We start from the raw sequence: 18,566 nt of genomic DNA on the forward strand, positions 1-18,566 counted from the left end.
ATTTGGCCACATTTCAAGTACTTGGCTGCTACATGTGGCCTGTCAGACAACATAGGCATAAGAAAACACTGACTCTCTATTTACAATTTGGGTTTATGATTACTTTTAGATTAAAGCTAGTTTAGTCTGTTGCCTCTTCTTCCATATTGGGGGAGTTCTTTCCATTTTGATTCTCTAAATCAGAAATCTTCCTGAACTGGTCTGTTCAAAAACATTTATTTAGTGCCTATCATATATTGAGCATTGTGTCCTATGAAATCAGAGACATTGCTCATTGAATCTGAGATAGCACAGTCTGGTGGTTATGAACATGAGCTCTGGAACCAGACTGACTGGCTACGATGAAACCTCTTACCTTGGACAGCTATTTAACCTCTCTGTGCCTCAATTTTCTCATCTACAACGTTGGTAGAATAAATAGTACCTTCCTCCTAGGGTCACCATTAGGTTTAAATGAGACAATATTTATAAAGTGCTTAACACAGCATTTCTCACAGGGTGAGTACTATGTAAGTTTTGAAAATTTTTTAATGGGTTTGTATTTTTCCAATATGATACGGAAGTAAAACACATCTTAAAAGAAAGACTACTTTTTAAAAAATATATATTTTATTGATTTTTTACAGGGAGGAAGGGAGAGGGATAGAGAGTTAGAAACATCAGTGAGAGAGAAACATCGATCAGCTGCCTCCTGCACACTCCCCACTGGGGATGTGCCCGCAACCAAGGTACATGCCCTTGACCGGAATCGAACCCGGGACCCTTGAGTCCGCAGGCTGACGCTCTAGCCACTGAGCCAAACCGGTTAGGGCAAGAAAGACTACTTTTGAAGGAAAATCTTATAGCTTAGAATTAGACTAAGATGCAGAAGACCTGGGTGGGGGTCTACTGAACATTTGGAAGTCAGTCTATCTGTGCCTCAATTTTCTAATTTAAAAAAAGGCATGCCCTGGCTGGGTTGGCTCAGTGAATAGAGCGCTGGCCTGGGAACTGAAGGGTCCCAGTTTCGATTGTGGTCAAGAGTCCATGCCTGGGTTGCGGGCTCGGTACCCAGTAGGGGGTGTGCAGGAGCCAGCAGATCAATGATTCTTATCATTGATGTTTCAATCTCTCTCTCCCTCTTCTTTCTTTTCTGAAATCAATGAAATTATATATTTTAAAAAAGGCATAATATTTTTGCATTCCTAATTATTTAAAAATTTTGTGGACATAAATGAGATGCTAGATATAGAACACTTTGAAGAATTCCAGTTAATGGTGATCATTTCTACAAAACAAAGGCGTTCTGGTTATTGTAACAATATAGCTAGCTAGTGGATGGACATTGCCAAGAGCTATGAAGTATGCATTTGTGAGGCTCTGTATGCAGAGGGAGAAGTGACTATCCATTCACTTATGATAGACAGACACATTGGAATTGCATCTCACTTCCTGTTGTTATTATATTTTTCTCCTGACCTTCATGCTCAGCAGCTCCAGGCCCTCAGTGAGCAGCTCCCAACCTGGACATCGCCCAGCATCTGAAGCATTATCATCCCCATAATTAACAGTGACTGGAAGCAAATAATTTAATCCTGGGCAAATGAAAATGAATCAATGGTGTCAATTCCATTTTCCATCTTTCTAATTTTCTGTAACAAAAGAGGAGAAGGAAGTGTCTGTTCCCTGGAGTGAGATTCACTTAGGAAAGCGAGAGACAGCTGAATAATTGGTGATGCCTTATTCCTCATTTCTGCAAAAACACTGTTGTCCCCGGCAGGAAATTTATTCTTGGCACTGAATAAATATTGAAAGTCACACAGAATATAGCAGCTGGACATATTTATGTTACTAAGAAGATATATTCATGACTTGGTGTGGTAAATTAAGCAGAAAGCACAGTTAGAGGCAATGAAACCATAAGCCCCGATAGTCATCAGGCTAAAGCCAGAGCTCCTTCCCGTCTCCTTATATGCAGAAACAGGAATATAACCTAGTGCTGCAAATGTTTCAACAATAAAATAAGATAGAACAACCTACAGTGTTTTCAATAAAATCATCATGAAGGCATCTTGTCCTTGGATTTTAGGACCCACAGAGTAGCTAGTTCAAAAGAACTTAACTGCAACTTAAGTCCTAGCTGGGGGATTCCTGGTTCCATTACTGGATGGTTAGAGCAGACTGTGACCCAGAAATTCTCCTCCTTCTCTGAGATTCCCAGTGTATGGAACCAGTAGGCAGGTGCTGTACCAATGTGAAGATTCTTTCAGTTGTGATAGAATGGGACCTGGGAAATAACCACAGGATGGATTCAGGGACCCACTGAACCCACTTTGAGATGAACCTGAGCTAAAACTCCAATGATTATCTGTCTTCCATAAATCCTTACCCTGACTTTTAAAAAAATGTACTTTTATTATTTCAGAGAGGAAGGGAAAGGGAGAGAGAGATAGAAACATCAACGATAAGAAAGAATCATTGATCGGCTGCCTCCTGCACACCCCACACTGGGGATTGAGCCTGGAACCCAGGCATATGCCCTGACTGGGAATTGAGCTGTGACCTCCTGGTTCATAGGTCAATGCTCAACCACTGAGCAACACTGGCCAGGCCACAGTAACAATTTAGGTCTCCTGGAGTGTCAGTTCAGAAGCAGTGCCCAGTAATAAGTCCTGAAAAGTCTGATTATTTTCTTTTCCCTCATGCACAATTACCCTGGTAAAAGGCTGTAGGTATCTTGAGGAAGGCTGAAAGATTGACAGTATAAATTTTCAGTAATATACCAGGATCTTTCCTCAAGGGGACCCGGGATCTTTCATCCAAGGGGTTCTTCATCTATAAACTGGCTCAGTTCTTGTAATTGAACTCTCTGTTTTTATTATACAAGTTAAACTTTTGTTCACTTGACTAGAACTCTTCTGCTTATACAGATGAAGTAAGAATTAGTATCTATTTCACTTCTGGGTGCACCCTACATATAGGTCTGTGCAGTCTGCTGCTTTGACTCCACCCTTTATAGTAACCACGCCCACGTTGGGCACCTAAGCAGTTAAAGAGCAGACACACTTGTCTTGTCAATCCCTATCCTCTTGGAATTCACATGCTGGGGGAAGAGGAAAATAAACACATAAAAAGCAAATATTTTAAGGCATCAATAAGTGCTACCAAGAACACAAAAAGAGAACTCCCCGGGTCTTTCTCGGGGCCTGGGCTCACCTACATCCATGAAAGACCCAGCATGGTTTCAGGGGTAGAGCAGGTGCTGAAGTGTTTTTTGAGGTGAACTGGAGTGGAGTTAGAGAAAAAAAGAGACTTGGCTGAGACCACCCAGCAATTCAGAGATAGAGTGTCCAGATGAACTCTAGAGCTACTGAGGAAAACCTAGGTGTCCATCGACAGGTGAATTGATAAAGAAGATATTGTGTGTGTGTGTGTGTGTGTGTGTGTACACAGTGGAATATTATGCAGCATTAAAAAAGAAGAAAATCTTGCCACTTGTGACAACATGGATGATATATAGGGTATTATGCTAAGTGAAATAAGTAAGGCAGAGAAAGACAAATACTATATGGTTTCACTTATATGTGGAATCTAACAATAAAACAAAACAAATGAACAAACAAAACAAAAACAGACTCATAGAGACCAAAGGATGGCTACCAGAAGGGAGAAGTTGGGGGGGAGGGTGAAATGGGAAAGGGAAATACAGTCAATAATATTATGATAAATGTGTGTGGTAACAGATGATTACTAGTAACTCAAGTCACTCAGTTATTAGAATTAGTGTGGTGATCATGATGTAAGGTATAAAAATGTTGAGTCGCCGAAACCGGTTTGGCTCAGTGGATGGAGCGTCGGCTGCCGGGAGCCGGTCCATCCTTGCTGTTTCAAGGGACCTGGCATATATGGCATACTGTTCTTAATATGTTTGCTCACCTTCTTGGCATTATGTGTTTTAACCAAGGTCACCTCTCTGAGAAAGGTTGAATCCCCAGGTAGGGATTTTCCCCTGAAGTTAGGGAGGGAATAAAACCCCTCAACTAAGTGCCAGGCGGGTAATTAATCCCTTTAACTACGAACAATCATGCTTAAACTACATAATCTTTTCTCCCTGGAATGGAGATAAGAAACGCCCTAACCTTTGTAATAGAGATTGATAGGATTGAATCAACTGGTATAAATACAGTTGTAACAAGACAGAAACACTCAGAACTTAGAACAGAATCAAGAAGACAGAATCTACTCGGAGCCTAGAGACAGAGCCTAGCGGGAGAACATGGCAAGGGATCCTGGACTGAACCTGACTACAGAGATTGGCAGGAGAACCTGACTGGAACCTGGACACTGAACCTGACTGGAGAGCCTGGACAGAACCTGGCTGGAGAACCTAGCGAGGGAACATGGATACAGAACCTCGCTGGAGATCCGAAGCAGAACTTCTCTGGAGATCCAGACCAGAACTTGGCTGGAGATCCTGGCTAGGCTGCTGATCAACTGAACACTGTCTCCGTGTCCTTCCTTCTTCGCCGACTCCGTCCACACCTTTGGGGACCCCTGGACCTGCTGGGGCTGGACCCCAGCAGTCGGCCTGCGGACTGAAGGGTCCCAGGTTCGATTCCGGTCAAGGGCATGTACCTGGGTTGCGGGCACATCCCCAGTGGGAGATGTGCAGGAGGCAGCTGATCGATGCTTCTCTCTCATTGATGTTTCTAACTCTCTATCTCTCTCCCTTCCTCTCTGTAAAAAATCAATAAAATATATTAAAAAAAAATGTTGAGTCACTATATTATACACCTGAAATATAGGTGGGGCAAAAATAGGTTTACAGTTAAAAGTACATGAAATATGGAGTTTATTCTTGCATTTTTATTAATGATTGTATTATTTTCCATACAAACAACTGGAAAATACTTTCTTTTGCCACACTGTGTATAACCAATATAATATTGTATGCCAACTATATATAAATAAAATACTTATGAAAAAGTCCTCTGTCATTGACTTTACCCATAAACTCAGCTAAGAAAGATCACTATCTTTCTTCATTTTCTTTAACTTCATTTCCCAGGTCCCCTTAGTTGCTGGATCTCACAGAACTGTGGGAGTTTTGTCACGTGGGCCAGGCGGGTAAGCTCAGGTGGCGGCCCCTCTCAGCCCCGCCCCCAGGCGAGCGGATCTCCATCTACTCTGGGGAGCAGGGAGGCGCCATTTTACTTGCCCTGGTTTCTCCCAAGTCTTTTGCCTGTGGTTCCTCCTTTCTGTTTCCCTCATGGGCAAGACTTGAAATTTCAAAGCCAGAAAGAGGCCTCTTTTTTTACTCTCCCTCTGCTGTCATCCGGAGGCAGTGAGCACAGGCTGGACTGGTACGAAGAACAAAGAACAGTAAGTGCCAAACCATAGGGGACTGTTCCTAAACATTATCCCACACTTCCTCCTCTACCATGTACTTTTAACACATTATCTCACTTGATCCTCATACTAGCTTTCCAAAAGATGAATCAGCCTGGAGAACCCGAGTGACTTTCCCGAGGCTCACAGTACAGGGCAGGGTAGATGGACTTGGCCTCTGGACTCCCAGTCCTGTGCCAACTTCGCAAAGGCACAGTGCACTTGCCTCTGGCATCACAACTTAGAGAGCTTGCTGAGTTAGCAATACACTGGCTGTGCTTTGCCAGGTAAATTATGTTATTTAGAGGTCATCCTGCTAGCGGAAGGATGATTTATCTGCAACAGAGAAGATGATGTCATGAATATACCCAAGTAGTCTCTGCTCTGTGCTGCCCTTGAATTAGCTTCTGGACAGTCCATTCATTTTGAGTATTTTGCAGCCACCATAATGGCCCTCTTCTCTGCAGTCAACTGGGCTGATCATATCACATCAGATTGGCTATTACTATTGCCATAATAATTTGGCCACCGTCAGGTACTTTTGAGTCTGTGGATATGGTTGGAATTTCCTGGATAAGACTGCAAATGGAAAGGACTGGAAAATTCAGAACTTAGGCTATTAGCGTTCTCCAGACAGGCTAGTGTTATTATGTAGGTAGAAAGCAGAGGGAAACTTGGCCTTTCCTGGGGGCAAGAATGTCTTATCCCATGGACTTTGAGAAGGTCCTTTAACAGAGAGCCGCAAATAACACCTGTTCTTCCTCAGGTGTCTCAAGTTGCTCAGAATTAGGAATGTTGCAGCCCTTGAATCCATGAGCCAAATTACCTTCCCACGTCAGCGGTGTATGCAAGCCAGTCTCACACAGAGCTTTGAACATCAAAGACTGAGGAAAAGCTCCTTTCCTCCACCATTTCAATGCAAATTACTGATTCTGATCATTTATTTTCCAAGGAGAAAATATTTTTATACTTCCCCAAACTTTCTAACCCTCTAGGTCAGTGGTTTTCACTGTGGGTCGTGACCTCTTTGGCGGTCAAAAGACCCTTTCACATGGGTCGCCTAAGACCATCCTGCATATCAGATATTTACATTATGATTCATAACAGTAGCAACATTACAGTTATGAAGTAGCAACGAAAATAATTTTATGGTTGGGTCACAACATGAGGAACTGTATTTAAAGGACTGGCTTAGTAGTAACAAGTGCTTCAAGCTCTTTAACGAAAATGACTACACTATTGGCTGTACTATGCCACTGCACTTGGCCAGAAGGTTGAGGACCACTGCTCTAGGTTTACTCAAATGGCTTACTGAAATGTATTGACTCTGATGAAATTTCCTGAAATTTGTGCAATTTAGTCTCATATTTGCAAAGTGCCCATTGTGTGCAGAATGTAGCATGTGAGGGGCTGTAAGAAGATTAAAAAAGAAGTTTATAAAAATTTGTGGACAATACACCAATCTCAGTATGTATACAAATCTTGTAGAAGAAAATCAGATAAAAATTTAAAATTATTTTGAATGAGCTATAAAAGTGACCCATTAGTCTGCATGGGGAAATCTTTGTGCTCTTGAAGTAACCCACTTAGGCACTTTCTCTCTGATGCTTTATATTCCTGCTAATCTTAGCTCTGATTTTAAAGTACTACTCTATGTAATTAATAAAAAAGCATGTTGTAGTTCTCTGACTTTCTCTTCTGGCAAAACTGTGCTTTGCTCTGTGGGCACATTTACCATCAACAACCACAACTGATATGCTGCTCAAATTCATAACCCAGCACTGTCTCCTTCCCTTTCTCCATTTATTTATTTTATTTTATATGATTCCTATAGATTCATCTTATGCTATGCACTTTAGAAAGAATGTCTCTAATGAAAATAAAGTGCTCAAGCACAAATCAGAAATTTTTTATTTCTACTATTTTTTTCCTTATCCAAGCAGAGTTCCTTGGACTCTCCTAATTGAGCTTCTGGGTTCCTAAGCTTGGACTGGCTTAGTAGTAGCAAGTGCTTCAAGCTCTTTAACGAAAATGACTACACCATTGGCTGTACTATGCCATTGCACTTGGCTAACAGCACAACTTCTGTTAGTTCAACAGAAAGTCAAGAACTTAAAAAAAACACACAAAAAAACCTATTCCATCTCAGGAAGCAGGCTTCCTACCTAGTTAAATATGCTGTTATTATAGATCAATAAAACAACATTTACTGGAGACACTCTTGTCCTGGATTTAAGAGAGTGCCTGAATGGTTCAAACTTTTAATTATCCATAATATAGGACCAGAGCTATTTCTTGCTTGAATTAAATTTTCAGAAGAAAAATACATTTATGAATGTGCTCTGCCATGGAAACAGCTTTCCATTTAAAACAATACCCATTTCCTAGAAGTAAAATACTAAAAGAATCAGCCATGAGAACATGGACATATGTTCCCTTCTCTTCTGGATGTAAATGCTGGTAATTGCATTTCTAAGAACCAGCATTATGGTCCATAACGCTGACATGAAGATAGGGAAGGAGATGTGTTAAGGGATGATTTCTTGGTAATGAGGTCCTCTAGAGTAGAGAACACGTATAATTATGACGAATAAACACTTTACTATAAAATATGAAGGAGAAAACCTTACCCGAATCCAGAAAGTAAGCGACAGAAGAGAAAGAAGCCATAACCTTGGACAAACGAAGAAAGGAAGGCAAAGGTTCCGTTGACAGACATGCAAATCAGAAGAGACTGTTTCCTTCCCACTTTGTCTGCCAGTCCTCCCCAGAAGAACGCCCCCACCATCATCCCGAGGTAGACTATGCTGCCTGCAACACACAGAAAACAAAGAAACAGTCAGCCATTGAGAGTAAACGACACATGTAACAGCAAATGAACAAGGAGCAAAATACATTCCAGCATTTTGCATGGCAAAAGTTTCCTCTAAAAACATATCCTTTAGGACACACTGAGCAGCCTTCAAGTTGGGGGGTAAGCTCTGTGGGCTACCTTTGGCTGCCATGACCAATGAATGGCAAGGGCAAAAAACAAAACAGTCACATTCTCACCAGTTGTGGGGATGGGTACAGAGCGGGCAGGCATAAGGAGTCTCCACACAGAACAAGTCTATAATGTGACTCACAGTTACATCCCCTTTGGTCGGAATGCCTGACTTACCTCCATGACAAGGCCCCGATGAGGGACTGAGTCAAGGGCTCCCAGGTCAGAGTGGATTCCCAGTCTGCTTCCAGTCTCTGCCTGTAGCACATGACCTGGGCCAAGGTCAGACCCTTAGGGACCCTTTAGGATTCCATGGGTGCTTTCTCTCTAGTCCCTTCTGAAAGCCCTGGCTCTTAGGGAGGAAAGAAAGCTGGGGAAGGTGAGTTCAGAGATTACAAGATTTAATCTGAAAATAGTCTCACGCTCCGTGCCTAACAGGAAACGTTTTCTTGGAGTGTAAGGAGAAGGGAAATCGCTGTCAGCACTTCGGAAATGATGCCACTCATCACAGTTGGCTTCGCTTCCATAAGGAAGCAAATGGAAAACCAAGAGCTAGGTAGATGTCCCTGTTGCGTCAGTGAGTATATACACTTGAATTTTCTAATTCACTTGCTTCTTCTAAAGATCCGGCCCCGTAAACCCTGTCCAGGTTCCTTCTCAGGATTTAATGGCATTACATGTGGCAAATGTTACTTCAGGGAGGTTTCCAAAAGGGTGTGCAGTGTCCAGGGGAAGGGGCATAGTTAACAATGAAAGTTAGTTATATCTGAATGTGGTGTTTAAAGAGCTGCGAACATATCGCTTCTCGGCCTTTTGGCTAAGATCATGTGTAGTAAAAAGCTGCGAACACACCTTTCATTTATTTCTAACTTTTCCCTTGCTTCACCGAAGCACCATTTGAACAGCCCCTTTTCAAAGGCACATTCAAGATACTCAGCAGCATCTAAGTTGTAGGCTTAAAAACACACACAAACCAACCACTGGCTGATGTATTGCTTTGGATTCATTTGGGAAATAGCCCACTTAAACATTCGTCCTGAATTCATTTGCTTACCACACTATTAATGGATCAATATAAGACCCAGAAAAAGAGCACTTGACAATCTGGTGACCCTCACATCAATGACATGTGGATGCTGCTTTGCAGACGGCCAAGTTCAGACAGCTACAGTGAACGGCCAGTGTTGGAGCAATTGCAGAACAAGGCAAAACAAAGCTGCTTTCCTTTAGGCTCGGATACTGCAAAGAGGTGGCTGGCCAGCCTCGCCTGGGTGGGACGGTATATTCGTCTCTGAGCTATGGGGCTGACCATACACAGATCATCCTTTTCAATAAAGAGACTACACATACCATGGGCCCCAATGCATGTCCAGGAGACAATGCAAAGGAATGTATCAGCACAAGGCAAAGGAATTCCAAAAGCAGACAGATCCACCCAGGGAAATGCATATGCAATAGCTCTTATTTATAAGAGGCTCAAGTTTGCTCTTCTGTTTATTCTCAGAAGAATAATCAGTAGCTAAGCTTGTTCATAATAATGTCTGTGTCTTTAAAAATGCCTATGAATCCGAATGAGAGCTCCCACAGATTAAGAGTGGCCCGTGGCTGCTGCAATCTGAGCACTTGGGAGTCTTTCTTGAGCCCCAGCCCCAGGAACAACAACAAAAACAATGATCACTAGCACTTGCTGAACCCTTACCAATTCTAAGTGCTTACGTGAATGAACTCATTTACTCTCATGACGACCCTTGGAGGTTAATACTATGGAAGCCCAGTTCACTGGGGGGAGGGGGGGCCTGAGGTACAGAGAAGTTAACGATTTGATCACAGAAAAGTGAGTGGTGACTACATTCCAGTCGGTCAGTCAGCGGTTCATTGTATAGTGTGGTCATGGTTCCTCCAACACCCTGGCTGGCCTCCTGTGAAAACATCCCAGTTTGTCCAGGCCCCTGTGTGGTGGGTGGTGCCACCTAGGATTGAAAGCAGTACCTCAACATGTCTGAGGTGCCTTCTCCCTGGACATCACCTTCGTAGAGTTAGCTAAGTCAGGGGTAACAGAAAATGATTGACAGGAGCTAGGGGGAAATGCTGCTTCATTCTACCCTCCCATAGGACAAGGGGTGCACTACTCCTTCTAAGACACTTCAAAGGGGCACATTCCCAATCCTGGTGGCGGTTTAGGGGTCAATGCTGAAAACAGCTCGGTGGTGCCAAAGGGAAAATGAAAATCCAATCTGTTGTTAAAAAGTACTGGCTTCCATGCTTTGGTCCAAGGAGGGCAACTCCCCTGCTTTTCGGGTGGGGGAGGGATGATACTCCTGCCGGACTGGTCTCCACATCCTGTCATCCCCTTTCTTCCAGGCAGTCGCTTAGCCTCGTATTCACTAAGCCAGAGCATGGCTTTATGAAGCGATGATTCCAGTACGTTAAGGCTCCTAATTAGGTGCTAGTTCCCCCCACCCAGCAGTAGTGTGAGGACACAGCCCATCCCAGAAGGTAGTCAAGGCTGAGCTCACCCTGGACTTCTGTGATGGAGACGCTTAGGGACTTGGTAGGGGCAGAAAACCCTCATTTCTCATTAGCACTTGGTACTTAAGCCATTTAAAAATAAAACTTTAAAATGTATTAGGGGTTTTAATATATAAAAGAGTAAAATTAAAATGGCCCATCCTTCAATTCCCCCAGATATCCCTATTAACATTTATTAAACAAACAAATATGCCTACGTGGCCAAAAATTCAAACCATATAGAAACGTATAAAATGAAAATAAAACGATCCTTCTCCTCTACCCTTGACCCTTTTCCCAAAGGTTACTATTACCAATTTTTTGTAACTCTTCCAGAAATTTTATACATATAAATATATAAAAATGGATATCCTATAAGAACTACCTGTTAATACAGTTTCTTTTTCCTGTATAGTGTTTATCTTTTTTCCACTTGTGTTCAGGATTTCTCAACTAAGCAAACCAGAAATAAATCTCTGTCAGAATTTTAATAACTACTTCAAAATACATTTCATAAACTTCAGAAACGCAATCACTACCAGCTATTAGGGGAAAACCAAACAGTTCTGCTTCCATCTCGTATTATTGCTGTGCCTAAAATAAATACACTCCATCTCCTTAAATGACAGGATATTAAATTCAACTTTAAAGAATTTGTTAAGCACCCACTCTACATGACTTTTCCTGAAGTGTGAGAATGTAAGGATTATAAGTCATGTTCCCTGACCTTAGAGAAGGTAAAACATAGCAAATGTTCATCAGACACCTACTCAGGAGAGGAGGGAGTTGGTGTCACACCCATTATTTCACACAACCCTCCAACAACCCCATCTGATCATGGCCACTACAGAGAGGGGCATCCGGGCCAGAACTTTCCATGGCCTCCTGAGGACATAGGACCAAGACAGAACAGTGCTGAGGAGTTCACTCAGGTGCCTGGGCTCCACGTCTCTACACCAGTGGTCGGCAAACTGGCCCCTCGAGTGTGGCTCTTCCACAAAATACCACGTGCGGGCACACACGTACAGTGCGATGGAAACTTCATGGCCCATGCCACGGGGCCAAAGAGCCTCATGTGGCTCGCGAGCTGCGGTTTGCCAACCACTGCTCTACACCATCAAGATGGCTCAAAGGGCTTGTAAGTCAGTGGGAGACAACAGGCAGATAGCTGAATGAGCCCAACCGTGAGGTGTGTGGTTTGGTGAGGTGTGTGGTTTGGTGAGGTGTGTGGTTTGGTGAGGTGTGTGGTTTGATGGGTGCGTAACTGGGACCCGAGGGGCGGGAGGTGGCTACTGATTCTGACTGTGGCCTCTGGGAAAGTTTTACTGAGGAGGGAACATCTGAGAGAATCCTGAAGGATAAGAATGATTTTGAGGAATTAAATTCCTCCACCACTGAGAGGTTTAGAAGAAAAGGTAGTATTAAGCTGTATCTTCACTTCTACTCTGGTTAAAAATAGGTTTCAGACTCTAAGGTAATAACCTTGTGTGCCTACGTTGGGTTATTACCCGGTAATTAGGCTGTTCCATTGGGCATGCTGTGGAGAGCGTTAAGCCTACCTAGTAGCTTACTTAAAACAAATGAAACAATTGGAAGGTTATTTGTTGATCCTATGATCTAATTAAAGCCAGACTTTTCAATGTTAGTAAAGGCACCATGTGACTAAACCTGGAAACCCTGGGACCATCAGAATAAAAACTGTATGTATTTCCTGTCTTGTTTTCCCATTTCCACTTTGCTCTCACGGTGCTGAATGGGGAGTCCTTGAAAACTCAGAACAGAGATCTGCTCTTGACACGGACCAGCCTTGTCAGCTCTCTACTCCTGCTGCTGCTGGTGTTGGTCAGAATTAAAGGGTATTTTAGTTCAAAGTCCCTTATTTTATAGGCAGGAAACTGAGGCCGTGAGAAGTCAGTATTTGAAATGAGGTCTAGATCCTTGCTCCTCGGACTATAAGCCCTGGACCAACAGCACAGGCTCCCTGGGGGAACTCGCTAGGAACGCAGCCTGCAGGCTCCCCTGGGACCTGCAGACACAGACTGTGCATTAGAACAAGATCCCCACCCCATCTGGGTGCACCCTTGCCGGCCTTCTAGAATCTGAAAGCACTTTTAGGCTGCTGTGCTTTCCACTGAAACACATAACCTCTCCAATACTTTTTTTTTTTTTTTTTTTTTTACTTAAAGTTTGTATTCGTCTAATACATGTTTGAGAGGAGAAGATGCAGGCCATGGAATATTGGAATTCCGAAGACACAGAACAAGCAAGATCTCCCTACACAGGAGGGAGATTTCTAAAGGGCAAGCAGGAACTTCGGGCCCTCCTGGCACCTGTCTTCCTCAGGACTGGAGGCAGCCCTCCATGTTGAGAGAGGCCAGGCTGTGATTCCGGGAGCCTTTGAGGAGTCTAAGGGAGATTTTAATTCAGCTGGGCTTTCAGGAGGTTGAACCTGACCTGAGAAACAAACAGGACCTGAGGCTCACTCTACTCCCTCCACCACAGCTGGGCTTCAGGCATTGTTGGCCAGCTCAGCTCTTGGTCTTTCAGAAGACAAAGGAGGCCTCAAGCATGATTTCCCATTAAGGCATTTTCTATCATGGGGCCGATTCCATTTTATTTAATCTAGCCTCATTTCCCCTGACAAATATCACATTTCCATATCTGTCTCTTTGTTAAAGCCGCTTTTGATTCTTCCTGACAATCCCTCAGGGGCCGCATCTTTCCCCCAGCATCATTTTAAACCACCTGTAAACTAAACAGAACAATTTTAAGTAATGGTCTACAGTGTTTTTCTCAGAGTAATTTAGCCAATACATTTTTTAAAAAATTGTCTTAAGTATTGCAGTTACCTATGGCTAATGCATTATTCTATAATTCATGGCATCATTTATTTACAAAGTGATTTTTGATGAAAAACATTCTGTGGTGGTATTGTGAATTCAATGATGATCTTCATTGTGATGATCACACAAACCTTTTATAAGAGAATTTTTTTTAGGTTAAAACAACAAAATTTTTAAAGAGATATTTTTATTGATTTCAGAGAGGAAGGGAGAGGGAGAGAGAGATAGAAACATCAGTGATGAGAGGGAATCATTGATTGGCTACCTCCTGCACGCCCCCTACTGGGGATCGAGCCTGCAACCCTAGCATGTGCCCTGACTAGAATCGAACCGTGACCTCCTGGTTCATAGATCGACATTCAACCACTGAGACATGCCCAGCCAGGCTTGAAACTATTTAAACTATTTAGGCTTCGCCAAACACTAAGCCCTCACTTTTTCCAATTATTATTTTTAGCAGCCACAGCTAAGGGCCATTATGTGTTCTAATACATTTATGGACTTTCACAAAAATCAAATAAAAGTAAAGAAAGTAATAATATCAAAGGCATATGTACAAATGAAAAAAAAAAAAAAGCCCTTTCTAATTTGCAATGGAAAACACTTGCAACAAAAGTCAGCTCACCTTTGCTGAAAAGAACTGTAAATATCAGATGCAGTCCATAGCACCTCTCTGGCGGTTACATTTGGAAAGTCTGACATTTAAGTTTGTTGGTCTAGTAGGCCGACTGAGGGAGCTGCTTCTATAGGCAGGTAACGCCATATCGAGTACTATTATTACTTGTTACCTAAGTCCCCCTGGTGTTACACAGCCTGTAAAGGTCCAGGGACACCTTCCCTGAGTCCAGTGAGCCAACTGCAGAAGGGGAGTCCTAATAAGGAAGTGCAACGTAGTCTCTAATTTTTCCTCCAATGGCTATCAAACTGTACGTCTAGTGGATAGGGAAGGAGATCTTGAGGTATGTTTTGTATGTATGGCTCTGCAGAACCAAAAAAGGGCAATTACAGCTCACTTGGTGTTCAAAGCAATGAAGAAAGGCAAGTCTTAGGAGTCAAGAGCATTAGAGCAAGTCACTTGGTGGTGCACCTGGATATCACATATCAGTTCCACACCGGCGGGACCCCTGTCTCTGCAGACTCCCTCACCCCAAAGCCCACGCTGACTGAACCCCCTTTTCAATAACCCCAATCACCGAGCCAACCAATGAAGTGAGTGGTCACTAATTCCACAGCTCTCCATGACTTCCTGCTGTAAGCCAGGCCTCTTGCAGGGTCCGAAGAGAGGGGAGGAGGAGGGAGAGCATGGAGCAGTGAGGAGAGAAGTCCACAGACATGAGAGGGACATGGCCCTCCCGCTCAAGCAGCTCACAGCCCAGTGCTGTGGTTTTAGTCAGTGGCTGCACTTTAGGATCACCCAAAAGCTTTAAGAAAAAAAACAAAGATGCCCAGGCCACACCAGACAACCTGGCTCTGGGGTAGAACTTTGCAGCAGTACTTAGAAAAAACTTCCAAACGATTCGAATATGAACCTGGGACTTTAACCCTTTGGTTTCCTGGGGAATCAAAAATATACAAAAAATTACTTACCACTAAATGAAACATATGCTATAATTAAGTGAGTACATTATGCTTAGGGGTGGGGTGGGCGGGGGAGGAATGACTTAATTTGTTCCAGAGAATTCTGGAAAGCCTCACATAGAAGGTAACACGGGCCATGCTGAGTTTTGAATAATGAATAAGAATTCACCAAAAAGGGGAGAGTTCGAAAGGAGGGAAGAAAATCAAGTTTAAAGGTTTGGAGGGAGGTCAGGGGCAGAGCATACTAAAGGGACTCTTGGGCGGCCAGGGTGGGTGGAATGTAGAGTTCGTTGGTGGGGGCAGTGAGAGTGACAAGAGATGAGGCTAGAAGATACACGGAAGTCAACCCAAAGACTTGAATTTTATCCTCTGGGAAACTAATAATCGGACTGGACATCGTTTGTACCTGAAAAGATCATCTCAGTAACCAGATGGAGGAAAACCAGCAGGGGACGACAGAGGGAGGCAGGGCTGGGACCAAGCTTAGGCCAAATCTAAGGAAGCACTCACTCTCAGGTGCCAACCCCGCACTTGCTTGGCTCTGTGAGTGAGCGCTTCCTTCGATGCTGCGCTCAGGCGCCTTGCTCTCCTCATCCTAGTCCTGGTCCTGGGAAGACCAGCTGGAGGACTGTCACCGAGAAGATAACGCGGCCGCCCAGGGAAGGACTGCTGACAGCCTCGGAAGAGGGACCAGGCTGGGGGTGTTTCCGTGGCCAGTCCACAGTTCCTGTAAACTGAGGGACGAGGCAAGGAAGTGTGGAAGTTGACACTGAGGATGTTGGCTTGGGGCAGGTTGTGATAAAATAGAGGGTACAAGAGGAGGGCAGGCTGCCAGGGCCCATGCCTCAGCAAGGGAGGAAGATGTTCACATCAGTAACCCTCACTATGCTACATGTGAACGGGGCAGGATGGGGCAGGACTGGCGATGCATGCAAATCAATAAGGCAATGATCAATATAGCTGATTGTCAGGAAACACTTCATAAAGGAAGCAAGGCTTGAGCTGAGCCTTAAACACACAGGAGAATATGAAGAGGAGAATGGGCAGAACGGTACTGTTCGCTTACTCTCAGACACACACCGTCCAGGCAGGGGGGTCTGGGCTGAGAGAGCGTGAGGTTGGGAAGGTCAGGAGAGTAGGAGCCTGAGAAGAGTGGCTGGGCTAGGTGTGTGGAGAAGTACAATTAAGCTGGATCAGTAAGAGAAAGTCCTTAACTAACAAGCTAACAGATGTAAAATTGATTACACTGAGAAGGAAGATAGGTGGGCAAGTTCGGGGGCTTACAGCCTAGTTCAGTATCTAGTTAAACAGCAATATTACTTCCCCATTCTAACTGACTGGAGATAAGTCAGAGATAAGAAAGTGTGGGGAGGAGATGAGAAGAAGGCCTGGATAGAGGGGAGAACTGGAAAGACTGGAAAGGCTGCCCGGCAGGGCCCAGACACAGAAACTGAGAAAAGGCCTTTGGCTTGTCTGGGAAGAGGTGACCAGTGGCGGCTGAAGGGGCCATCTCAGCGCAGTAGCCATGACAGGCAGAGAAAGGAGACTAAAGCAGAGTGTCTGTGAGGACATGGAGGCAGGGCGTGTGGCCAAGTACAACTGCCATTCACAGGCGCAAAGGGGCACAAGGTTGCGGGCGGCAAGGGACACCGGGACAAACACGGTAAGCAGAGAACACAGGAAAACATCCGCTATTGACGTGAGCACCGCTGCCCTGAAACCACAGCAACAGACCCAAGAGAGCACAGCAAAGGCTGCTGCGGCCGGAGGAGCGAGCTACTTCGGAAGCCCAGTGTGACCATGCATCTTGCTTCCAGAAAAGAAGGAAAAACAGGCTTATGAGAAATGTACTAATCTCCTTAAGCTTAAGTGCACCTGTGAGTAATGCACGGTGGTTTATTTTTCAGAGAACTTTCTTTTCTATCAGCACAGTGAACAAATAAAGCATACACATCTAAATGGAAGTGGTATTTGAGAGGAAGAGAGTAAGAAAGCCATCTCTGGACAATGTCCACATTATATCTTTCGATATTTTACGCAACAGAAAGGTCTGGAGAGGAAGGACTCCTACAGCTTAACTCGGGCCATTTCCAGACACCGGGGATGTGACGGTGTGGCAGGCAAACAGGTCTGCAAGGGGACGCGAAGATTGCAGCGAGCTTGATCAGCACTGACTGGAAGGTGATGACACATGTCCTCCAAAACGCCTTTCTTGGAAAACTATGTGTATGTTTTTTTGTTGCTGCTGCTGTATTTTTAAAGTTTAGGTGGCAAATACCACAATAAAAAGCAGATTCGATTGTAACAGGTTCCAGTAAATGTCTAAAGGGAAAACGGGCCGCCCATTTCTGCTGCTCCAACAGACCCTTTGTCTCCCTAAGTAGGCAGACACCTAAGCTGCCAGCCCAGAGCATGAGTGAGTAGAGACGGAGATCAGCCTTGGGCTAATGGACGTTGGTCCTAGTCCACCGCTGCCAGGGAAGCTGAGGTGAATTCAGGGCAGCACTTCCTGACCCGAGATCTATGTTGTCATTAGTGACGAAACATCATACCAGGGCTCCTCAGCCCTAAACTGTCAGAGGACACTTAGGAGTTGCAGCGGTCGCCCAGTATCAGGCGCTGACCCACCGTACTGACGCTGTTATTTAGTGGCTGATTACTTTTATTATGATTATAATTGGTTTGTGTCTAGCATGAGCAGTTAGCCATCTGCTTCTCACATTAGGAAGGAAAAGGAATCGCTTTGAGAGTAAGAAACAAGTAGGAATTTTAATCAATTATTATATTACAGCTCAAAAACAAAACTGAGAATGTTGAATCCATTTTGCTTTCTCCTCCAAACTCCCAAAGCAAAGCATGTTAAAATTCAACCCACCCAAAAATCTCTGGACGTTCCTTAAACATGCTACAGCCATTCTTATCTTGGAACCCTTATCCAGATAACCTTTCCAGAAGCATCTTTCTCTAACCTTTCATCCACTTGAATTTCACTTACACATTCTTTGTGACAACACCCTAGACTGCTCTAGTTTTCATGGGTACCTTCTACAGAGTCTCACCCACATTCTGACTTGTATTATTTGTCAGTCTTATATCTACAACCAATTGGTAATTTAACCCCTATAGGAACTATGTTTTATGACATCTTACTAGGAAATTCCATGAGACTACATTATTCTATGTAATAGAATAATAGGCTATATTATAGGCATATTTTAAATAATCAGTAAAACCTAGCTAATTTAATTTGAATTGACATAGTAGGTTCAATTCAAATCTTAGTCCTT

At 43.7% G+C, this 18,566-nt stretch overlaps 1 protein-coding gene across 1 annotated transcript in view; it reads right to left on the reverse strand.

Annotated features, from left to right (window-relative positions):
• The window catches only part of SV2C (synaptic vesicle glycoprotein 2C), a 161,223-nt gene that overhangs the window by 87,809 nt on the left and 54,848 nt on the right, over positions 1-18,566 (reverse strand). The window contains exon 3 of the mRNA XM_059694290.1: positions 7,998-8,178. Coding sequence (XP_059550273.1) covers positions 7,998-8,178 — 181 coding nt within the window. The remainder of the gene's footprint in view (positions 1-7,997; positions 8,179-18,566) is intronic.

Source organism: Myotis daubentonii, chromosome 4, assembly GCF_963259705.1.
Source record: "Myotis daubentonii chromosome 4, mMyoDau2.1, whole genome shotgun sequence".
In the NCBI taxonomy this organism is placed as follows: Eukaryota; Metazoa; Chordata; class Mammalia; order Chiroptera; family Vespertilionidae; genus Myotis; species Myotis daubentonii.